General features: G+C 33.1%; 1 protein-coding gene across 1 annotated transcript in view; it reads right to left on the reverse strand.

The window, feature by feature from the left end:
* The window catches only part of LOC308640165 (disintegrin and metalloproteinase domain-containing protein 5-like), a gene marked incomplete at both ends in the record, with an annotated part of 106,535 nt that overhangs the window by 50,344 nt on the left and 29,899 nt on the right, over window positions 1-26,292 (reverse strand). The window contains one exon of the mRNA XM_081312175.1: window positions 8,932-9,027. Coding sequence (XP_081168301.1) covers window positions 8,932-9,027 — 96 coding nt within the window. The remainder of the gene's footprint in view (window positions 1-8,931; window positions 9,028-26,292) is intronic.

Here is a 26,292-nt window from a genome sequence, read left to right on the forward strand (position 1 = left end):
AGGGATGCTCTCTTTTACCACTCCTATTTAACACAGTTCTTGAAACTTTAGCCAGAGTAGTTAGACAGATGAAAGAAATTAAAGGGATACATATAGGAAAAGAAGAACTCACTCTATCACTATTGCCAATGATATCATTCTATACCTAGAGGATCCAAATAATTCCATCACAAAACTTCTAGAACTAACAAATGGATTCAGCAAAGTAGCAGGATATAAAATCAACACCCATAAATCAAAGGCATTTCTGTACATCAGTGAAAATCGTCTGAAAAATAACCTAGAAAAACTACTCCATTTACAATAGCCTCAAAAATAAAATAAAATACTTGGGAATCAACAAAAGAGGTGAGAGACCTCTACAATGAAAACTACAGAATGCTAAATAAGGAAATTAAACAAGACCTTAGAAGATGGAAAAAATCTCCCCTGTTCTTGGATAGGCAGAATTAATATTGTCAATATGATCATACTAACAAAAGCACTGTACAGATGTAATGCAATTCCAATCAAAATCCCAATGACATTCCTCACAGAAATAGCAAAAGCAATCATGAAATTCATTTGGAAAATCATCAAACCCAGAATAGCCAAAGCAATCCTTAGCAAGAAAAGTGAAGTAGGTGGCATCACAATACCAGAACTTAAACTATACTATAGAGCAATAGTAACAAAAAGGTATGGTATTGGCACCAAAATAGACTTGTAGACCAATGATACAGAATAGAAGACACAGAGACAAACCCACATAAATACAGTTATAGTAGACAAAGTTGCCAAAAGCATATATTAGAGAAAAGATAGCCTCTTCCACAAATGGTGCTAGGAAAACTAAAACTATACATGCAGCAAAATGAAACTAAACCCCCATCTGTCACCATGCACAAAACTCAACTCAAAGTGAATCAAGGAATTAGACCAGAGACCCTGCACCTAGTAGAAGAAAGAGTAGGCCCACAACTTGATCATGTCAGATTAGGCTCCTACTTCCTTAACAAGAGTCCTAAAGTGAAATAAAATAAAAAAAGACTCCTAAAGAAATAAAATAAAGAATCAATAAGTGGGATGGATTTAAACAGAAAAGCTTCTTCTCAAAAAAAGAAACAATCAGTGAGGTGAATAGAACACCTACAGAAGGGGAACAAGTTTTTACCGCATGCACATCAGATAAAGCAATAATCTCCAGGGCATATAAGAACTCAAAAAACTTCACACACACACACACACACACACACACACAACCCCAAACAACCCAATCAATAAATGGGCTAGGAAACTTAACAGATACTTTTCAGAAGAAGACATACAATCGAACAACAAATATATGAAAAAATGTTCAACATCTCTAGCAATTAGAGAAATGCAAATCAAAATTACTTTAAGATTTCATCTCACTCCAGTCAGAATGGCTCAATCCACAACAGCTAAATTGTGGAACCTTAACCCAATTAGTAAATCAATCCTCTGATGGCATTAACTAATGCCTGGGTAGGATGTGGCGGAGGGGGGAGAGTCCCTGGGGGTTGCCTTTGGGATATATATTTTGTATTTGGAGAGTAGTTCCCTCTGTCTCTGCTTTCTCGTCACATGAGCTGCTTCGTTCTGGCCAGCTTCACCTGGAGCCCCTGGGGGATGCAGCCACATGTCTGTGGTCTGAGAGCTGTGAAACAAACCTTGAGCCCCAAAATAAACGTTTTTGCCTTAAACTTTTTCTTATCAGATATTTTAATTAAAGCAGCAAAAAAGATGACTAAAACACCAGCTAAGTTGCTCGGGGCCTTGATAAATTGCAAGCCGGCTCTGAAATTGCAATCCTCCTGCCTGAGCCTCCCAAGCCACTGCACCCAGCTTATTGTAATAAATAACACTGGTTTATTATTAAATATTAAATCATACTTATATTCTTGAAATAAGCCCATATTTACCTTGTTAATATGTATTTTGGATTTCTACATATAGGTTCATGAGTGAGTTTGGATTCTAGTTTGATTTTTTTTTCATAAAAATCATGCACTGCTTAGGTTAAAGCTTCCATAACCTGATCATTTCCCCTGTAAACATTCTTACAGTGTTTCACACATGAGCTTTTAGAGACACCACATATCCCAACCATAGTACTGTACTAATTTAGATTCCCACCAGCAGGGTACAAAAAAAACTCCTTTCCCCTACTTCCTCACCAGCATTAATTCTGACTTGAATTCTTGAGGATTACACTCTAAACAGGGTGAGATGAATTCTCAGTGTTGTTTTGATTAACATTTTCATGATGGCTAATGATGTTGAACATTTTTTTTCATACACTTGGCCATTTGCACTTCTTTAGAAAATGTCTATATTAGTTACTATGTCCATTCATTGATTGGGTGATTTGGGTTTGTTTGCTTGTTTAGGAGAGGGGTTGTGTTCATATGTTCATATGTTCTTCATATGAATCCTCTTTTGGAAGAGTAGCTTTCCTTTCATGCCTTTAGTTGCTTGTTTTGCTCTTCAGAAGTGTTTAATTTGAAACCAATACCTTCTATTGACTTGATATTATTTTCTGAACTTTAGGAATTCTGTTCAGGAAATCCTTGTCTGCACCTATATGTTAGAGAGTTTCCCCTATGTTTTCTTTTAGGACTTGCAAAGTTTCTCATCAAATTCCTAGGTCTCTGACCCATTTTGAGTTCACTTTTCTGCAGGATGAGAGGGATCTCCTTTCATTTTTTTTACATAGGGTAATGTGTTTTCCCAGGATCATTTTTTACGTAAATTTTCAAAGGACACACACAAAACACATACACTTTCAGCACTTATGAATAAAATCCACAATTCCCCAAATTTTAGAAGAAGTCACTGGTTTCCTTATACATTGAAACTGGGTCACATTTTGTAGTTGAGTTAAAAAACAAAATGAAACAAACAAACATATATATTTCATGAACCACCACACACATTTTTAGTTATTATTCCCCTAAAGAATAATATATTAAAAATAATATATTAATATATTATTAATTATTATTATTGTTGTTATTAATATATAATAATATATTAAAATATATTTCCTTTTAAATCACTACTCCCTCTCAATTTCCAAGTCATTTTCCTTTTAACTCAGTGTTAGGACAGGAGATTACCCTTGGTAGAATTGTCGTTGCTGATGGAATTCACTCATTCATTCACTCATTATCTCAGTTTACTTTGTATTGTTATTACAGTATATAATTGACTGGATAATTAATAAGGAAAATATATTTGTTTTCTAGAAGGAGTCCAGAAAGTTTATGACTAAGGGACCTACTTGCTGCATCATCCCATGGTGGAATGTGGAAGGGAAAGAGGCAGGTGTGTGCATATGTGTTAATGAAAGAGAGGGAAGATGGAGAGGAGGAGGCTCAACTCAATTCTTTCATTAGAAACTCACTGCTGGGGTGTGGAACCCACTGATTATTAATGGAATCAATATATTTATGAGGTCAGAGCTGCCTAAACCTAATAACCACTTCAAGGTCCCACTTTGCAAAACTGCTGCATTAAGGATTAAGTTTCCAACCTATCATCTTTGGAGGACATATTTAAACCATAGCACCTATTGATATTTTTTAGGGACTACTAAATGCCAGTCTCTATTCTAGATATATGTCATATAAAGACACATTTCTAACTATTGAATGTTACAGAGGACCTATAGTAGATGTTATGCTAGGTGTTCTTTTTAAAGGTTGTCTTTTCTCCAACATGTGTTTTTGGCACATTTGTCAAGGATGATTGTATCTATATGTACTTGTCTCTGAATCTTCTATTCTGTTGGTCTACATGTCTTTTATGCCACTTCCACGTGGTTTTTGTTACTATAACTCTGTAGTGTAATTTTAAAAATGATATTGTGTTTCCTCCAGCATAGCTCTTCATGCTTGGAATCAATGTAGCTATTCTGATTGTTCTTTTTCTTCCATATTAATTTTAGGCTATTTTTTTCTAGTTTTGTGAAGAATGACATTGGTATATTGATAGAAATTTCATTGAATCTGTAGATTACTTTTAGTAAAATTGCTATGATAACAATGTTAACTTTGCCTATATGTGAACATGGAAGTTTTTTTCATCTTCTAGTATCTTCATTTATTAATTTTTCATTGTTGTGTAATTTTCCTTGTAGAAGCCTTTTATATCTTTCATTACATTTATTCCTATGTTTATCATTTTTTCTTGGATAATTTTCCTGACTTCTTTTTCAGATTCATTATTGGTATATAGAAAAGCAGTATCCTTATTTTATATCCTACTACTTTACTGAATTTGTTTACCTGCTAGAATTCTTCTAGGTATAGGTTCACATCATCTGCAAACGGACAATTTGAGTTCATTTTTTTACAATTTCTGTCACTTTTGTTGCATTTCTAGTCTCATTTAATTCTAAGAATTTTTAATATCTCCTCTAATCTCTTTAATGACACATTCATCACTTAAAAATGTATTCCATGCATTTGTGTAGTTTTAGTGGTGACCTTGCTGTTGATTTCTAATTTCATTATATCATGATCTAATAAGATTCAAGGACACATTACAACATTCTAATATTTGCTAAAACTTGCTTAATATGAACAATTTTTGACAAAGTTTCATGCAAGATGAAAAGAAAGTTTATTCAGCTGTTGTTGGATGAAGTATTCTGTAGATGACTGTTAAGTCCATTTGATCTATAATATATTATGATTCTGTAGTATCTGTTATGCCTGAATGATCTATTAGTGATAGAGGTATTGAAATCACCCAGAATTTATTTTATTAGCACCAATCTGAGGCTTTATGTCTAGTATGTTTATTTATCTAATTAGGTTCACCAATGTTTAGGGCATAATAACTTATTCTCATTGTACCTTCTTGTTGGATTTTCATCAATATGTATTGATCTTCTTTGTCTCTTCTAACAAATTTTGGCTTGAAGCCTACTTTGTTGAATATGGATGCACCTGTTTTCATTCAGTTCTATTTATATGGAATATCATTTTCCATTTTTTAACCTTTTAACCTATTAATGTCTTTGCCTATGAGGCAAACAGAGAACATCTTTTAGTGTATGTCTTTTAATTGAAGAACTTATACCATTTACTTTCAGTGTTATGATAGAGTGGTCATATTGATTTATTTCTGATGTTAGATTCAATTATATTTCTCATTTGCCTATCTACTTTTTTAATGAGACTGACCTCTCCTTCTTATTTCCTGATTTTCTAACCTCTCTTTGTTCTTTTTATCTTCTTCTGTGTGGAGGATGCCTTTAAATATCTTCTGCAAGTCTTGCTTAGCAGTCATTCATTCCTTTAGTTTCTGCTTATCTTAGAAGGTTTTTATTTCTTCTTTGATTATTAAGGACAGCTTTGCTGAATGAAGCAATTTTGGTTAGCAGCTGTTTTTTTCAAGAATTGAAATTATACCCCAAGCCCTACTAGGATTCATATTGAAGCATGAAAGACCCAAATACACAAAGCAATCCTCAGGAAAAAAAAATCAATGCTGGAAGTACAACAGATCCAACAGACACACATACCTATGGAGTAAAATAGGGAACCCAGCCACCATGGAAATCCATGTGGAGGTTTTTCAAAAAATAAAAATAGAATTACCATATGATTAAACTATGATATCCAAGTCAACATTAGAAGATAAATCTGCATGCCTATCTTTATTACAATATGATTCACAGTAGCCAAGGTATAGAATCAGGCTAGGAGATCATCAAAAGATGAATATAAGAAAACATGACAATTATAGACAAAAATTAAATATTATTATTTGCAATTAAATGTTTACAGCTGGACAACATTATATTAAACAAAATAAAGGAGACACAGAAATACAAGTATTGCATATTTCCTCATATACAATACTTTTTTAAAAAAGTGAATAAACCTGAAATAGATGAGAGACTACTAAAGAAGGTACAGAAGATCAGGGGGAAGTAGCAAAGAGAAAAACAAGAGAGACTAGTAGAAAGGTTGGTTAGGATTAAAGCATGAAATATGGTGGTTCCATTCCCAGCTTTCCCAGGAATCTCCAAACTGCTTTCCAAATTGGCCGCACCAATTTGCAGTCCCACCAGCAATGTACAAGTGTACCCTTTTCTCCACATCCTCGCCAGCACTTGTTGTTGTTTGACTTCATAGTGGCTGCCAATCTTACTGGGGTGAGATGGTATCTTAGTGTGGTTTTGATTTGCATTTCTCTGACTGCTAGAGATGGAGAGCATTTTTTCATGTACTTGTTGAATGATTGTATATCCTCCTCTGAGAAGTGTCTGTTCAGGTCCTTGGCCCATTTGTTGATTGGGTTATTTGTTATCTTATTGTCTAATTTTTTGAGTTCTTTGTATACTCTGGATATTAGGGCTCTATCTGAGGTGTGAGGAGTAAAAATTTGTTCCCATGATGTAGTCTCCCTATTTACCTCTCTTATTGTTTCTTTTGCTGAGAAAAAACTTTTAAGTTTAATTAAGTCCCATTTGTTGATTCTAGTTGTTAACTCTTGTGCTATGGGTGTCCTATTAAGGAATTTGGTGCCCGACCCCACAATCTGTAGATCGGAGCCAACTTTTTCTTCTATCAGACGCAGAGTTTCTGATTTGATATCAAGCTCCTTGATCCATTTTGAGTTAACTTTTGTGCATGGCGAGAGAAAGGGATTCAGTTTCATTTTGTTGCATATGGATTTCCAGTTTTCCCAACACCATTTGTTGAAGATGCTATCCTTCCTCCATTGCATGCTTATAGCCCCTTTATCAAATATAAGATAGTTGTAGCTTTGTGGATTAGTCTCTGTGTCCTCTATTTTATACCATTGGTCCACCCGTCTGTTTTGGTACCAGTACCATGTTGTTTTTGTCACTATTGCTCTGTAATATAGTTTGAAATCTGGTATTGCTATACCGCCTGATTCACACTTTCTGCTTAGAATTGCTTTTGCTATTCTGGGTCTTTTATTTTTCCATATGAATTTCATGATTGCTTTATCTATTTCTACAAGAAATGCCGTTGGGATTTTGATTGGCATTGCATTAAATCTATAGAGAACTTTTGGTAATATCGCCATTTTGATGATGTTAGTTCTGCCTATCCATGAACAGGGTATATTTTTCCATCTTCTAAGATCTTCTTCTACTTCTCTCTTTAGGGTTCTGTAGTTTTCATTGTATAAATCTTTCACCTCTTTTTATTGCCCTTCTCGGACTATTCCCTGAAGACCTTAAAAAAGCATGCTACAGGGATACTGCCACATCGATGTTCATAGCAGCACAATTCACAATAGCTAGACTGTGGAACCAACCCAGATGCCCTTCAGTAGATGAATGGATAAAAAAAATGTGGCATCTATACACAATGGAGTACTATGCAGCAATAAAAAATGACAAAATCATAGAATTTTCAAGGAAATGGATGGCACTAGAGCAGATTATGCTTAGTGAAGCTAGCCAATCCCTAAAAAACAAATACCAAATGTCTTCTTTGATATAATGAGAGCAACTATGAACAGAGTAGGGAGGAAGAGCAGGAAGAAAAGAATAACTTTAAACAGAGACATGAGGTGGGAGGGAAAGGGAGAGAAAAGGGAAATTGCATGGAAATGGAGGGAGACCCTCATTGCTATACAAAATTACATATAAGAGGTTGTGAGGGGAATGGGAAAATAAACAAGGAGAGAAATGAACTACAGTAGATGGGGCAGAGAGAGAAGTTGGGAGGGGAGGGGAGGGGGGATAGTAGGGGATAGGAAAGGTAGCAGAATACAACAATTACTAATAGGGCATTATGTAAAATTGTGGATGTGTAACCGACGTGATTCTGCAATCTGCATTTGGGGTAAAATTGGGGGTTCATAACCCACTTCAATCTAATGTATGAAATATGATATGTCAAGAGCTTTGTAATGTTGTGAACAACCAATAAAAAATTTAAAAAAAAAGCATGAAATATGCATGTATGAAATTGTTGCAGTTAATCACATTAATTTGAATAATTATACTATATGAGTTAATATTTATAATAAAGCAATTAAAAACAGATAAATAAAGAAGAAATGTAAAAATCATGTTTTCATCACTACCTATTTTTTCTCTTTTCATTCTGATCTAATCCTTATATTTGGGTATGTCTTCTTTCTCTTCTATGTCAATAATTTAAGCCACAGCTATTCTAATATTCACTACATTATATTGATATTATGTTTAATTTGCAAATGTACTTTGTAATCTTCATTTCATATACCTTTAATTCTATTTTCCCATTCCCTTCTTCTGATGCTCTCTTAATAAGTTAAGGATTGCAATTTTTTAAGATCATTTTCCTGAACTAGCTTTTGAATTATATAGTAATTTAATTTTAAAATCATATACTTTCTCTAATCTATGGATTTTGTTATTTACCTCATTCAGAATTTTTTTCTTAGAACCCAGTAAACTATGCTGGGTACATGTGGGAAATGACTTGGAACTTCTTTAAATAGTGTTAATAAAGCAGCAATGAATTATTGCAATAATACCTGAATGAATTGTAAAAGAAGAGACTATTTTATCTGAAGACAGTGAAGTAAATTTGTCCAATAAAACACTAACTTTATAATCCTATGTAACTTTGATTTTTTAAAAAACATGACTATAAGATCATTGCTACAGGCATGATGATTATAGAAAAAATTTAGAGGGTTCACAGGAAGATTCATAATGGAACATAGAAATGGGAAGTCAAGTTGGGAGAGTAAAAACATCAGACATATGACAGTATAGGAAAGGAAAGATTATTAAATGGAATAAAGTATGTAATTGGGTCCAATTGTATTTGAATATAATACAGAAAAAGGCCAAATGTGGTATCAATGTTTTCTATCTCCTTAAAACACACATACTTCAAGTAAAGAACATTGAATTATTATCAACTACAAATTACCACTTACCTTGCACTGTACTGTACAGCATTCTCCAGAGCCACATACTGCTGAGGGTTTTAACTTACATGATGAAGGATCACAGCAGTCTTTATGTGTACAATTCTGTAAAGGAATACTAGGTGTTATGAATCATACATAATTGAGTACCATCAAATAAAACTGCAACACAAAACTTTACAAACTACTTTTTTTCACATTTTTAGTTTTAGTAGTCTCATTTTTATATGATATTTACAGAAATCAACATTTCATTTAGAATTTTGTTAATGTGTTGTTTCTGTACATTAAATATAGCTTGAAAAAGAGAAAAAAATATATAACTTGAACAATACCACTATGAAGCCAAAACTTAGAGGAATATTATGAAGTACTTTATTAACTATCATTTTCTTTAAATATTGTATATTCCTGCATTTATTTTATTTTATTTTTTGTACTGGAGATTTAACACAAGGGTGGTTTACCACAGAGTAAAAAATTGAGGAATCTAAATAAAATGAATGCATTATATCAGTATTGATTTCCTGGTGATATGCTCTAGTATTATAAAATATTAAGATTTAAGATAGGAGAAACTGATCAAGTGTGCAAGGAATATTTGTATTATTTCTTACAACTCCATGTGACTCTACAATGTATTTTTAAATCTAAAGTTAAAACAGTAATTCAGAAGAATCAGACTAGTGATGAAGATTGTTTTAGGAATTTACATCTAATTATTGTGCTTATACTTTCCTTTTTGTTTACACACATATTAAAAGAAGGTCATGTTTAAGTAAGTCTAAAATAGCTCTAGTTACTAAAATAAATTTCTAAGCTTCAAAAATATTAAAAATAATAAATAAATGAAATTAATTATTCAATTGCATAGTCACATAAGGCCATTTTAAGTGCTCAATAACCATAGGTGGATAGTATTAGACAACTCATATCAGATATTGAACAGAATAGATGAACATTTCCATCTCTACATAAAGTTCTATTGATCAACACTCCCTAGAAGGCTTATGAATTGCTGTTTAATTATATCTAATGGTTTTAAATTTTTTAACTGGATGTATCATATTAGTTTTTTCTTTATTTATTTTTTCTGTTGTTACTGGAGATTGAACCCAAAGATGCTTAACCACTGAGCAACATCCCCATCCCTTTTTTTTTTTTTTTTTTTTTTTTGAGAAAGGGTCTCATGCACCTGCTTGGTGCCTTCATAAATTGCCGAGGCTGATTGTAAACTTGCAATCCTCCTACCTGAGACTCCCAAGCCTCTGGGATTACAGATGTGTGTCATTGCACCAACTTATTTATTTTACTGTAGTAAATAAGACTGGTTTATTATTAAATATTAAATCATGCTTATATTCTTGAAATAAGCTCATATTTATCTTGTTAATATGCATTTTGGATTTTTAAATATAGGTTCATGAGTGAGTCTAACTTATAGTTTAGTTTTTTTTTTCTTACAGTGTTCTTCACAAATTGTTTTTTGGTTTTTGGGGGGTTCTTTTGGTTTCAAGTTTACACTGGCTTCATAAAATGAATAGAGAATTGTTTGTGAAAACAATTGAATTATTACTTCTTTCAGTATTAGAAAGAATTTAACAGAGAAGTCATTCGGTGTACTTAAAGTATTTAAAATATGAATACAACTATTTAAGTAGTTATAAAACAACTCAGATTTTATTAATATAAAATGTCTCATCATATACTCTCTGGCTGAAAGTTTTGGTTTGTTTTCTCTTTTTCAGTCATGATATTGGTTGTTAATGCCTTTTCTTATTTGGCTTCATTAATTTTTTTTCTGAATTTTTTACTTTTTCAGTTCAAAGGAAGCAGATTTTCTCCCCAGGGTCTCTATTTCATAATAATGGTTGTATATGATGATTTTTGGTCTTTATTGTTGTTGTTCTACTTTTATCAAGTTAAATTTGTTTTTTTCAACACTTTGAATGAACATTTACTTTACTGGGTATTCTACCTTTTTCCCCTTTTCTAATATAAACATTTAAATATATAAATTTCCATTGAAATACAATACATACAATAAGTTTTGGCCTGCTTATGTTCTCCAAAGGCTTGACTTGGCTAAAGACTGAGGGCCAGCTGGCAGTAATTGGAACTGAATACTGAAATATTTGATATATTTTTATTGCCAAAAGCTTTTCAATAAAATAATACCAGTGTACACTCAGTCTCTTACTGTGTAATTTTAATATTTTGAAAAATTCCAAGACTAATTGGATATTTTTTAAGTTCCATGTTTAAAGATAATGTGAAAGCCCAATGTGGTGATACATGCCTGTAATGCTAATGACTTGTGAGGCTGAGGGGGAGGGCTGCATATTTAAGGCCAGCCTCAGCATCTTCATGAGGCTTCAAGCAATTTAGTGAGAATCTGTCACAAAAGAAGAAAAAAGAAAAAAAAAGAGGGAAAGGGGCTGGGTATAGCTTAGTGATAAAGTATCTCTGTGTTCAATTCCCAATACAGAAAAAAATAAAACGAGAGAGAGAGAGAGAGAGAGAGAGAGAGAGAGAGAGATAAAACAAAATATATTTTAAAATGATGTATACTGAGCAGCTGTAAAAAAGTATTCTGAACATTATAATTAGGTCATTATTATGTTGTTCAAATACTATATGTCTTTAATGACTTTTTCTTTTTCTTTTTTTATTTATATATGACATCAGAATACATTACAATTCTTATTACACATATAAAGCACAATTTTTCATATCTCTGGTTGTATACAAAGTATATTCACATCCATTCATGTCTTTATACATGCACTTTGGATAATAATGATCATCACATTCCACCATCATTTATAACCCCATGTCCCCCTCCTTTCCCCTCTCAACCCTCTGCCCCATCTAGAGTTCACCTATTCCTCCCATGCTCCCTCTCCCTATCCCACTATGAATCAGCCTCCTTATATCAAAGAAAACATTTGGCATTTGGTTTTTGGGGATTGTCTAACTTCACTTAGCATTGTCTTTTCTAACTCCATCCATTTATCTACAAATGCCATGATTTTATTCTATTTTATTGCTGAGTAAAATTCCATTGTGTATATATGCCACATTTTTTATCCATTTATCTATTGGAGGGCATCTTGGCTCCACAGTCTAGCTATTGTGAATTGTGCTGCTATGAACATTGATGTGGCTGTGTCCCTGTAGTATGCTGTTTTTAAGTCCTTTGGGTATAGACCAAGGATAGGGTTAGCAGGGTGAAATGGTGGTTCCATTTCAAATTTTCCAAGATATCTCCATACTGCTTTCCACTATGGCTGCACCAATTTGCAGTCCCACCATCAGTGTATGAGTGTACATTTTTCCCCACATTCTAGCCAACACTTGTTGTTTGTATGCATAATAGCTGCCATTCTGACTGGAGTGAGACAAAATCTAAGAGTGGTTTTGATTTGCATTGCTCCAAATGCTAGTGATGATGAACATTTTTTCATGTATTTGTTGATTGATTGTATATCCTCTTCTGAGAATTGTCTTTTCAGGTTCTTGAACCATTTACTGATTGGCTTATTTGTTGTTTTGGTGTTTAGCTTTTTGAATTCTTTATATACCCTAGAGAAAAGTGCTCTGATGTGTGAGAGGTAAAAATTTGCTCCAAAGTTGTAGGCTCTCTATTCACCTCACAGATTGTTTCTTTTGCTGAGAAGAAACTTTTTAGTTTGAGTCCATCCCATTTATTGATGTTAGGTATAGAACCATATCATCAGCAAATAGTGCTAATTTTAGTTCTTCTTTTCTTATGTTTATCCCTTTAATTTCTTTCATCTAATTGCTCTGGCCAGTGTTTCAAGAACTATGTTAAGTGGAAGTGGTGAAAGAGGGCATCCCTGACTTTTTCCAGGTTTTAGAGAAAATGCCTTCAATTTTTCTCCATTTATAATTATGTTGGCCTGGGGCTTAACATAAATAGCCTTTATGATGTTGAGATATTTCTGTTAACCCTAGTTTTTCTAGTGTTTTGAACATTTTGTCAAATGCTTTTTCTGCATCTATTGAGATGATCATATGATTTGTTAAGTTTATTAATGTGATGAATTACATTTATTGATTTCCATATGTTGAAACAAACTTGCATCCCTGGGGTGAATCCCACATTATAGTGGTGCACAATCTTTTTGATATGTTTTTGTGTTCAATTTGCCAGAATTTATTGAGAATTTTTGCATCTATGTTCATTAGAGATATTGATTTGAAGTCTTCTTTTTTTCATGTGTCTTTGCCTGATTTTTGGAATCAGAGTGATATTGGCCTCACAGAATGAATTCAGAAGTGCTGCCTCTTTTTCTATTTCCTGAAATAAATTGAAAAGTATTGGTATTAATTCTTCTTTAAAGGTCTTGTAGAACTTGGCTGTGTATCTGTCTGGTCCAGGGCTTTTCTTGGTTGGTAGACTTTTGATGGCATCTGCTATTTTATCACTTGAAATTGATCTGTTTAAATTCTGTATATCATCCTGATTAAATTTGGGCAAATTATATAACTCTAGAAATTCGTTGATGCCTTCAAAATCTTCTATTTTATTAGAGTACAAGTTTTCAAAATAATTTCTAATTATCTTCTGTATTTCTGTAGTGTCTTTTTTGATATTTCCTTTTTATTGCATGTTTGTGATTTGAGTTTTCTCTTTCCTTCTCTTTGTTAGCATGTTTAAGGGTCATGTTTAAGTTTTCTCTTTCCTTCTCTTTGTTAGCATGTTAACAATTTTATTTATTTATTTTCAAAGAAACAACTTTTTTCTGACAATTTTTTCAATTGTTTGTTTTGTTCAATTTCATTGATTTCAGCTCTGATTTTAATTATTTTCTGTCTTCTGCTGCTTTTGGTTTAGATTTTCTCTTCTTTTTCTAGGGCTCTTAGATGTAATGTTAAGTCATTTATTTGTTGACTCTTCTTTTAAGGAATGAACTCCATGAAATGAACTTTCCTCTTAGAATTGCTTTCATAGTGTCCCAGAGATTTCTATATGCCATATCTGTGTTCTCATTTACCTCTAAAAACTTTTTGATCAACTCCTTGATGTCTTCTGTAACCCACTGCATAGTACATGATCTATTGTAGAGAAGGATCCATGTGCTGCTGAGAAGAAAGTGTATTCTCATTGAAGGATGAAATATTCTATATATGTCAGTTAAGTCTAAGTTATTGATTGTATTATTGAGTTCTATAGTTTCTTTATTCTTTTGTTTGGAATAACTGTCCAGTGATGAAAGAGGTGTGTTAAAGTCACCCAAGATTATTGTGTTGTGGTCTATTTGACCCTTGAACTTGAGAAGAGTTTGTTTAATGAACATAGATGCTCCATAGTTTGGGGCATATATATTTAAAATTGTTAAGTCTTGTTGCTGTATGCCCTTGAGCAGTATGTAGTGCCCTTCATTAAACTTTCTTATTGACTCTAGGTTGAAGTCTATATTATTTGATATGAGGATGGAAACCCCAGCTTGCTTCTGCAGTCCATGTGAGTGATATGATTTTTCCCAACCCTTCACTTCAGTCTATGGATGTCTTTTTCTATGAGTCTCTTCATTGCAGCATATTGTTAGGTCTATGTCTTTTGATTGGTAAGTTTAGGCCATTAATATTATTCAGGATTATTATTGAGACATAATTTATATTCCCAGCCATTTCTGTTTATTTTTGGTATTTAACATGACTTGGTTTCTCGTCTGATTAGATTTTCCTTTAGTGTACTCCCTCCCTCTGCTGATTTTCATCATTGTTTTTCATTTCCTCTTCTTGGAATATTTTGCTGAGGATGTTCTGTAGTGCAGGATTTCTAGTTGTAAATTCTTTTAACTTCTGTTTATCATAGAAGATTTTTATTTCATCATCATATTTAAAGCTTAGTTTTGCTGGATATAAGATTCTTGGTTGTTGGCACCCACTTTCTTTCAGAGCTTGGTATATGTTGTTCCACGATCTCCTGGCTCTGAGGGTCTGCGTTGAAAAATCTGCTGAGATACCAATTGGTCTCTCCCTATATGTGATCTAATTCCTCTCTTTTGTGGCTTTTAAGATTCTATCCTTATTCTGTACGCTAGGCATTTTCATTGTGTCTTGATAGATTTGTTGTAATTTTGTACATTTGATGTCCTATAAGCCTCTTATATTTGGTTCTCTAATTCATTCTTCATGCTTGGGAAATTTTCTGATATTATCTCATTGAAGAGATTGTGCATTCCTTTGGTTGAAACTCTGTGCCTTCCTCTATCATAATAACTTTTGGATGTTCAGTTCGTGGTTTCTAACTATCTTCACTGTGTAATCAACTGTATTTTACAGATTGTATACTTTGTCTTCATTATCTGATGTTCTTCCAAGTGATCTAGTCTGTTGTTAATGCTTTATATTGAGTTTTTTATTTGATTTATTGTGTCCTTCATTTCGAGGATTTCTGACTGGTTCTTTTTTTTTTTTTTTTTTCCAGAGTATCTCTCTCTTGAAGTAATCTTTTGCTACCTGTATTTGCTCTTATTTCATCGTTGGAGTGATCAATTTGTTCCTGTATTTGCTCATTTAGGTCATTCTTTAATTCACAGATCATTTTAGTTATGAACCTTCTGAACTCCTTCTCTGACATCTCATCAACTTCTCTACCCATTGGTTCTGTTATTGTAGTGTCCTGGATTGTTTGGGGCACTTTCCTCCCTTGTTTTTTCATGTTGTATTTGTCTTCCTTTATTGTAGTGTGGATCTGAGATATTACAGTTTCTTACCCATATTTTGTAGTTCATCCTTATCCGATATTTTGTAGTACCCGTACAAATTGTCTGTACCTCACACCTTGATGCTGAGCTTCCAGACGCTACTTGTGTCCCTCAATGAATGCTACTGTATTCTGGGTCTGGGACCTGCTTAAGTTGGGATGAGTGGATCTGGGCCTCTGGGCTTGACCTCCCATGGTAGTCCACTGGTCAGAAGGGGTGGTCCTGTGCCAGTGGCTAGGCTCTGGTGGGTGTCTGTTCCACTGGGGGGAGGGGCCTGCTGTGCACCTGAGACCCGCACAGACTGGTGTCACTTTTTCTATTGTTTATAAATCTACTATGCTTGTATCTTTTCTATTTTTCTCATTAGTGAAGTTTTGCTGTAAAATATTTTTAAACTATATTTACATGCATTTAAATATGGAATTAGTGTGTGTTCCAGTGTGATGGACGGAGTCTGTTGTGGCTTTGTAGGGGCTTCAATTTTCAGGAATATTTTTAGCTGGTTTCTAACAAACACATAATTTAAAAATAAATTCTATTAACTTAAAATTAAATAAATTTTATTAAAAATAATGTGGGAAATATTGAAATTTATCATGTCTTAATTATTTTTATACATTTCACTTTTAACTGTGCTCTTGAAATTATTCCTATTATCTATTTTTGGTACAAATACTGTATGATTTCTTGCTTCTGCTGGTGTCTTTCCAACTCTGAAATCAATAGTATTGCACTTGTCAGCTGAAATCAACAAGTTGAAAATTTATAGAAAAGCATTTTGCAAATGCTATAAATCAGGGCTTAATTTATGGATTTTTTAAAATTGTCTTAAGGCTGATGGTGAAAGGTTTAGCTTAATAAATATAATTCATCAATGATTAATATACCAAATATAAAAATAATAAATTTATCCAAGAAAGAGCTAACTGGAATGTGTCTCCATTTATGAAATCATCATTGTGTCCCCAAATTAAATTCTATCTTAACACAAATACAATGTTTTGAAAAATCAACAAAAGCATTCTGGAAAAATCAGTTGGCTCTGTGGATTTACAGTAGAAAATGTTTTATGTTTTATTATTGCTTTTAACATTATGAAATAATTCTCTTCATCTCTAAAATACATCTTACTTCAATTTATCTGATGACTGAATACATTTTTTATATGATAACTACATTTTATATAACTACATTTGGTTTATGTTTGCCTAATTTATCCTTTATCATTACTTTCAACAGTGTATGCTCTTATATATAAAGTATGTCTCTTATTAGTAGAAAACAACTGGATTTAGTAGGGATTTTTTTGGGGGGGACAAAGGTACCAGAGATTGAACTCAGGGGAACTCAACCACTGAGTCACAACCCTAGACCTATTTTGTGTTTTATTAGAGACAGGGTCTCACTGAGTTGCTTAGTGCCTCGCTAAATTGCTGAGGCTGGCTTTGAACTCCCGATTCTCCTGCCTCAGCCTCCCAAGCTGCTGATATTTCAGGCATGTGCCACCATTGCACCAAGCCAATTTATTAGTTTTTATCTGTTCAATCTGACAAACTTATTGCCTATTATAATTCATATAATTACTGAGAAACTTTGATTCAATCAAACATCCTTCTATTTTATGTCTTCTAACTTTGTGTGCATATATGTTTTTACTTTCTTTCCTTGCTTGAATTTTTGCATTTTTCTTCTTTATCAAGTTAAAATTTATATATATAACATGTTGTTAACAGCTTTGTCATTTCCTCATGTTTCTAACAAGCTTCCTTAAGTATAATGAAATTTAACGCTTTTAGTTTCCTCTTGTATAATACAAATACCTTAAAATAAGGTCCTCTTCAATTATATGCTACTGGTGCCTTGCAATTAATTACAACTTTAATTATTTGAAGTAATTAATATTTTGCATATTATGCTTTCAATTAAACTTGTCACACATTTACCCTTTTACTTTTTCACTTCTACTTGTATTATCATTCTTCCATCTAAGATTATTTTCCTTCCAGCAACTGGAAATTCTAGAAATACCTTTAGTATTTCCTTTTAGTAGCATTCTGCTGGTGATGAGTTCTCTCAGTTTTTAATTCTGCTGAAAATAACTTTTATACCTTATTTCCTAGGTAATATTTTCATGAGGATGATATTTTAGAATGGCTGGTAATTTTTTAACATTTTAATGATATTTTATTGTTTTCTGGATTTGGTTATTCATTCTGGAAGATTCAATCATGAATATTATGATTATTCCTTTTAAAATGATGTATTTTCTTGTTTCTTTTAAACTTTCCCTTTCTTAGAAATTACTAACTTTGAGGTTCTCCCAAAGGTACTCCATAGACTCTGCAAATGTATTTTTGTGTCCAAAGATTATCATGAAGGTATAATATCAAGTCCTCTACATGTTTCTTTGAGTGAAGAATATGAATACATATGTGGCAAAGAAGGAAGAACATCCTGTTATATCAGAAAGTGAAACAATAACAAAGTTAAGCACACATTCTTGGGGGGAGTTAAGCACACATTCTTGGGGGGAAAAACTCATCAAATCAAAACAGATGAAGAACGTTTACAAACAAACAAAATCAAAACAAGTCCTGAGAGCAAGATGGCAAAATAGAGGCACTAAACAAAGGAAGAATGTAAAACTCTGCAAGAAAGAAGTGCCAAATCATATTTAATGGAGAACCCAAAAACCTAACAAAAAACTTCTCAGTAGAGGACCTAAAGACCAGAAGGGCATGAAATGCTGTATTTTGATTCCATAAAGAAAACAGCTACCAAGCAAAATTACCACAGTCAGCAAGGCTGACCTTTAGAATTAAAAGATAGATACCTTCCCAGATAAGCACAAAATAAGAGAATTCATGACCATTAAAACAGGGCTGGGGTTGTAGCTCAGTGGTAGAACCTTTTCCTAGCATGTGTGAAACACTGGGTTTGATTCTCAGCACCGCATAAAAATAAATCAATAAAATAAATGTCCATCAATGTCTAAAAATATATATTTTTTAAAAAAAACAGTATTATAGTGGATGCTGAACAGAATCCTATGCCAAGAAGAAAGATAAGCATAATCATGAGATCTTGTAAAAAAAATACATTCCACTGGAAAGGTGGAGAGGGAAATAAGAATTAAGAAAGGACAAAAATTATCAGTACAGTAAAACATCAAATCTCAAAGAAAAGAGAAAGAAATTTAAAAAGAATATTGAAAACAACCAAAAGAAAATCAACAAAATAACAGAAACAAGTCCATAAACTTTGATAATAACTCTAAATATGATATTAATTCCCCAATTAAAAGACATAGAATGACCAAGTGGATTATAAAACAAGACCCAAAAACATTCTGTCTACAGGAAATTCACCTCTCCTGTAACAACCTACACAGATTCAAAGTGAAAAGATGAAAAATTATATTACAAGCAAATGAAATCTGAAAGCAGGCAGCAATAGTTAACATCCAAAAAAAATAGATTTTCATACAAAAAAAAATGGTAGAGGACAAAGAATGTCAGGATATATTTACCAGAGGAACAATTCATCAAGATAAAGTGATTATAAATACATATAAACTGAACATTGTAGCACCCAATTTTATAAAATAAACACTACTAACAGAGAGATTAGCTCCCAAACAATAACAATATTAGGGAACTTTATTGTCACACTCACCAACACATAGAGAATATAGACAAAAAAAGAAATCAACAAGAAAATTCAAAGTTAAATTATTAAGTATAGATTTAAAAACTTAACAGACATCTAATGGCTGCAGAATGTACATTATTTTCATCAGTACATGGAAATATTCTAGTATAGAAAATATATTAGGTCTCAAAGCAAGATTTAATATTTAACAATTTAATAAGATTCTGAATCTTCTCTAATCACAATAGTATAAAACTACAAATCAATGGCAAGCAAAATTGTAGAAACTGAATACCACACTTTTACATGAACAGTGAATCATTGAAGAAGGCAGAGGGGTACTTCTCCATTATTTACTTCAAGAAATTGAAAAGTTTCTATTCTTAATCTAAGGTTTTGGATCCATTTTTAATTGAAACATATGAATATCTACTTTTCCAGCAGCATTTGCTAGAGGCTGGCTTCAACATATATTTTTTAGCACTTTTGTCAAGAATCAAATGACCGTGTTGTTTTCTCTCTGTATCTCCTATTTTATTCCATTGGCCTACTAGTCTATTTTTATGCAGTAACATGTTGTTGTTGTTGTTGTTGTTGTTATTATTATTATTATTATTATTATTATTATTTTATTCTCTGTAGTAGAATTGGAAATTGGTATTTTAGGGCCTCCAACTTTAATCTTTTTGCTCAGGATTCCTTGGCTCATATATATGCAGATGCAATGACTTCCTGAATAGGTGTCCTAGAGTTAATAGGTCTTCTGTAGCTCAAGAAACAATACCAAGAGAGAATGGTAGCAAGTACCTTTAATCCCAGTGACTCAGGAGGCTGAAGCAGGAGGATCACGTTTGAGATCATTCTCTGCAACTTAGTAAGGCCCTAAACAACTTAATGAAACCCTGTCTTAAAATAAAAAATAAATAAAAACCACTATGGATGTGGCTCAGTGGTGAAATGCCCCTGGGTTCAATCCCTAGGACCAAATAAATAATAATAATAATAATAATAATTAATAATAATACTGAGAATCAATAGTATGGCATCAAATTGAAAGGAATCCACAAAAAAAAAGGAAAGAACAGTATGAAGATAGCCTAATGAGAGAGAAAAAATATCTGCAGCTAATCTTATGAGAAAGTATTGATACCGAGAATATCAAAATTACTCAAAAATTTGGTACGAAGTATATATATATATATATATATATATATATATATATATATATATACACATACAAGTATATATGCATATGTGTGTGTATTATAAATAAATTTAACAAGTGTTCAAATGAACTAAATAAATAGAAAATTTTTCAATAAATGGACAAATGAACTAAACAAACATTTCTTAAAAGTGCAAGTGGAGGTCCTGGTCCTCTGAAACGTCCTTTGGCTGGGAATCTGCATTTGTCTCATCTCTTCCCATTTGAACATGGTAGGAACTAAAGCAGACAGTGTCCCAGGCACCTACAGAAAAGTAGTGGGCTTCTCCAGCCCCCAAAAGGTCCTTGGTTTCTCCACCTCTGCTACTAAGTCTACATGGCTTTCACCAAGAAAAGCTGAAAGTAAGTATGCAGGAGGAAATCCAGTTTGTGTACATCCAATTACCAAGTGGCAAAAAGGAATTGGAGAATTCTTCAGATTGTCCCCCTAAAGATTCTGAGAAAGAGAATCAGATTCTTGAAAAGGGAGGAAGAAGTGGATTAGGAAGAGCAAAGAGAAAAGTATGTCCTTTGCAACCTGACCACACAGATGATGAAAAGAATAGAACTTATTTATCTTTGAATAACATCTCCTGTTTACTCTGGTATTCTAGGGTGTAAATTTGCATAGACATGTTTGTTCATAAGCTTTGATGAATAGGCATTTAATTTAAAAAATGAGGCTAAAATGTATTCAGAAGCAAGTTATGAAATTGGAGAATTTGTAAAATTACAGTTACTTAGGTTAATATTCAATTTAATGCAGTATGTTGGTTCTTTTACCTGCTATAAAGCTTCTTATTCTTGCCACCATTAAATCAGTGCATGATGTTCCAATTTAAAAAAAATGTACAATGGCTAATAATTCTATAAAACAAAATTGAGCTTCTTTAGACATGATGGAAATGAAGATCAAAACTGCACTGAAATGCATCTTATTCTGAATGACAAGCTCCAAGAATACAAACAAAAATACATGCTGGAAAGTATGTATTGAGGGAAAAGAAATCTTATACACTATGTAAAATTTATACAGTCACTGTAGAAATCAATACACATGTTCCTCAAAAACTGAAAATAAAGACACAATATGATCTACTTATGCATTTCTCAGTATTTATTAAAAGAATTAGAGGCAGCATAGTTTAGAGATATATACAGATCCATGTTTATAGCAGCACAAATCACAATAGCCAAGCTATAAAACACCAGTCTATGTGTGTGTCACTTAATGAATGCATAAAGAAAATGTGAAATATATACACAATGGAGTTTTATTCAGTCATAAAAAGAATGACATTATGCCATTTGAAGGAAATGAACACCCTAATGCTAATTATGCAAAATAAACCAAACTCAGAGCAAAAAGTATCATATGTTTTTCATCATATGTGGCATGTAGAAGGGGAAAAAAAAGAAAAGAGACTCCATTAAATTAGGAAACTTGTAGGGTAGATAAAAGAAATCCTGGAGAGGGAGGAAGAAAGAATGGGAGAGGGATTGTAAAGTGAAGTTGATCAAATTATGATTTTATGTATGTACAGATATGCTACATGTATAGTCTCATTCTGTATAATTAATATGCATCAAACATAAAGAACTATTGATAAAAATTTAATAGAATCATATACATGAGTAAGAAGAGGCTATCAAAAAAGATCAAAAGGATTTTAAAAATAAACAATGCAATTCTTAAGAAGAAACATATAGTTATTGGCAGGCAATATGTAGGTTGAGCTTCACATGACATAAATCAATGTAAAGAATTATTAACCTATAAATATATACTTAATTGACAATAACAAGATAGAAAATGACTTTAAATTATTCAGTAAAATGCAAATCAAGAGAGATAATAATACAAAGTAAGTGAAGAAGAAGATAGAAGAGGAAAATCACTTCTAGTATAAAGTCTTCATCAGCAACAATGCAAATTTTTTTTAAAAAAATCATGAGTTACTCAAGTCTTCCAATGAAAGTTTAAGATTGTATTCTCCTCAGGAGATTACTGCCACTAATTTTTCCATTATAACAATACTTTTTATCCTTCATAATTAGAAAGTAATCTCTGGGAATATACTGAAGACATGTCAAATATTCTCTAAGTTGTTTAATCCAGTTAGTTTTATTATCAATTGATGGACCTTGCTTCATTACAATTTTGGGCTGTGCATTATGGTGATTTTTCTGATCATGTCATTGTTTCTGTGCTTTTTCTCTTGTTAAAACAGAATTCTCCCATTTTTTACTATCACTATAGAAATATGCTTTGTATTTTATTCAGTATGTTATAATCCATTCGTATCTATTTTGTGTGCGTGTGTGTCTGCCTGTGCACACATGTGCTAAGTCCATTTGGGGCCACTTAAAGTTTATTCAAGCAAGCTCTCTATGAGCACTTCCTTTCATTTCTTGGTTTCAATAGAATTTTTTTTCTTTGATTGTTATGGTTTGGATATGAGGTATCCCCCTCAGAACACCTGTGTTAGTGTAGAAATGATAACAGGTATTGTAAGAGCTGTAACCTAATCAACCCATCCTAGTTTGAATGGACTGGCAGGTGGGTTGTGCCCAAAGGAGGTGAGTCACTGGAAGTAGGCCCTAAAGGATTAATCTTCCATGTATCCCCTTCCCTTTTTGCTCTCTCTGCTTCTTGGCTATCATGTCCTGAGTAGCTATCCTCTGCCATCCTCTTCCATCATGATGTTCTGCCTCACTTTGGGCCCAGTGCAATGGACGTATCTCTAAAGTCATGAGCCTAAACAAACATTCCCTCTTCTGAGTTTTTCTAGTCAGGTATTTTGGTTACAATGACACAAAGTGAACTTGCAAAGAAATTGTTATCAAGAAGTAGAGTCACTGATGTGACTAACCTGAATATAAAGTTTACAAGAATTTGGGGATAGTTTTTTTGGCAAGAGTTTGAGAAACTTTGGAGAAGCAGGCTGGAGAAGTCTTAAAATTTTGTAACCAGAGCTTAATAGGTGATTCGGGTGGGAGCTCAGAAGACCATACAGGTAGAAATGTGGATTGTGCTTAAGAAGTTTCAGAGGAAAATGAGATTTCTACTGGGATCTGCACTAGAAGTCCCTCATATTCTGGCAAAGATTTTGTCTATGGGCTAATTAGTCAGTTGAGAAAATTTTAAGGCAGCTCAGTATCCATGCAGTGGTATAGATTTTGCTGGCACCTTTTAAGCAGATTTACTGTGAGAAATAGGAACAGAAAGCAGGGATAAATAAAGGATATTAAAAACTTGCAGTTTGACCTGAAAAATGCATGTAAAACTGGAACTGAGAAAATGATGGTTTTTGAAGAGATTTACGGCCACTAAAAACATATTAAATACTTTCTCAGAGACAATACAAAAAGATGGCTGAGGACATCTCAGGAATTTACAAGACCATACCTATTGTAAGCTCAAGGATGTACAAGGGAAAATGCCTTTTAGAAGATATGATGAGTGCACCCTTCTTGCACAGGGGGACTAGGAAGTTTTATCACTGTGCTCAGATGCCCAGGCATTCAGAAGCTGCTTCAGTCATGATCCCCAGGGGTTGAGTAAATTCACAACCTGGAAGAAGAACTTTGAACTATCCTTATGGGGCTTATTTTTCAGGGATGCAAAATTCTGAACTTAGGGATTATTGAGGTTTCCACTAAGATTTCAAAGGAAGGCCTAGGAGGCCAAGCAAAGTGTAGCAGGAAATCCCTGTGGGTTTCCCATGAGAATATAATGCCTATAGCTCTGAAGGTAAAGCCAAAGCTTGAATGCAGACACCAAGAATAAAGAAATGCCAGTAACATAGACTGTATACCAAGAAAAGCTGCTGGCTGCAGAGAAAGCCAGGCTAAGAAAGAAGGCTATGAGCACAACTAGCAAAACCAAAGGAGTGGGACTTCCCAAGCCCTTTGGAGAATACATCTCCTTGCCATGTGTCTTAGACACTTCACAGAGTTATTGGGACATGTTTGCCCAGCTGGTTTTTGGTCTGTTTCCTTAGATATGAGTGTTGCTACTCCTACTTGCTTTCAGATCTATTTGCATAGAGTATCATTTTACATTCTTTCACTTTCAGTCTGTGCATGTCTTTCTTGGTGAGGTGCATTTATTACCATTATATGGAGTAGGTACTAGGGATTGAACTCAGGAATACTTGTCCACTGATCCCCAGACCTATTTTGTATTTTATTTAGAAATAGGGTCCCACTGGCTTTTATCTCATGATCCTCCTGACTCAGCCTCCCAAGCCACTGGGGTTACAGGTATGCACTACCAGAAGTGTATTTATTGCATGTAATAAAGAGTTAGATATTATTTTTTAATCCATTCCACCAGTCTGTTTCTTTCAATTAGAGAATTAAAGCCATTTACATACAAGGTTATTATTAAAAAGTATGTACCAATTCTTGTAATATTTGATGATTTTCTATTCCTCATTTCTAATCTACTCCTCTAGTGATCATTATTCTCTCCTATGTTCTTGTAATTGTGTATGTGTCCTTCTGTGTGTAAGAATCCTTTAAGTAATTTCTTCAATACTATTTTAGTGACTATTAATTCCTTAAGTTTATGCTTATCTTGGAAGTATTTTATTTCTTCTTCAATTCTGAAGGATAGATTTGCTGAATATGGTAATTTAAGTTGTCAGTTATTTTCTTTCATGGCTTTTTTCTTTCATTTTGTGCCCTTCTGATCTTCAGAGTTACATCTCATAAATCTTCTGGTATTCTGATGGGTTTACCTTTATAAATAACTTGGTGTTTCTCTCTTGCCAATTTTCTTCAGTATTTTCAATTATTGCATTATAATTATACATAATGGTGGAATGTGTGGTTATTTTCATATATGCACAATATAGCAATATAAATTTGGCCAATATCATTCCCCAGTGTTTTCCCTTTTCCCTCTATTCCTCCTTCCCCCTAGTCACTTTACTTCACTCTACTGATCTCCCTTCGATTTTCATAAGATTCCCCACCCCCAACTTTTCTTTCCTTGTTCTCATCTTTCACAAATGAGAGAAAACATACAACACTTGACATTCTGAGTTTGGCTTACTTCACTTAATATCATCCATTTTCTTGCAAATGACATAATTTCATTCTCCTTAATGGCTGAATAAAACTCCACTGTGCATATGTACCACATGTTCTTTTTACATTCATCCATTAACATCACCAATGTTGATTCCATAGTTGGTTATAGTGAATTATGCTATTATAACAAGGATATGCATGTATTACTAGATATAATGATGCTAATTCCTTTGGATAAATGCTGAGGAGTGGTACACCTGGGTAATATGGTAGTTCAATTCCATCTCTTTGGGAAACCTCTATATTGATGTCCATACAGGTTGTACTAATTTACAATCCTACCAGCAGTGTATAAGTGTCCTTTTCTCCCTACATTCTCACCAATTTTTATTATTACTCCTATTTTTGTTGATTTCCATTCTAACAGGAATGAGTTGAAATCTCATTGTAGTTTTGATTTACATTTGCCTATTTACTAAAGATGTTGAAGATTTTTCAAAATATTTTTATAGTTGTTAATGAACATTTATTCATTTATTTATTTTTTATTTATATGTGATGTTGAAAATGGAACCCAGTGCCTCACACATACTAGTCAAGTGCTCTACCACTGAGCTACAACCCAGTCCAAAGCTGTTGAACATTTTAAATATATTTATTGACCATGTGAATTTCTTCTTTTTAGAAATGTCTATTTGATTAATTTGTCCATTCATTTATGGCTTCAACTTCATA

The sequence above is a fragment of the Spermophilus citellus genome, assembly GCF_964194105.1.
Source record: "Spermophilus citellus genome assembly, contig: SCAFFOLD_283, whole genome shotgun sequence".
In the NCBI taxonomy this organism is placed as follows: domain Eukaryota; kingdom Metazoa; phylum Chordata; class Mammalia; order Rodentia; family Sciuridae; genus Spermophilus; species Spermophilus citellus.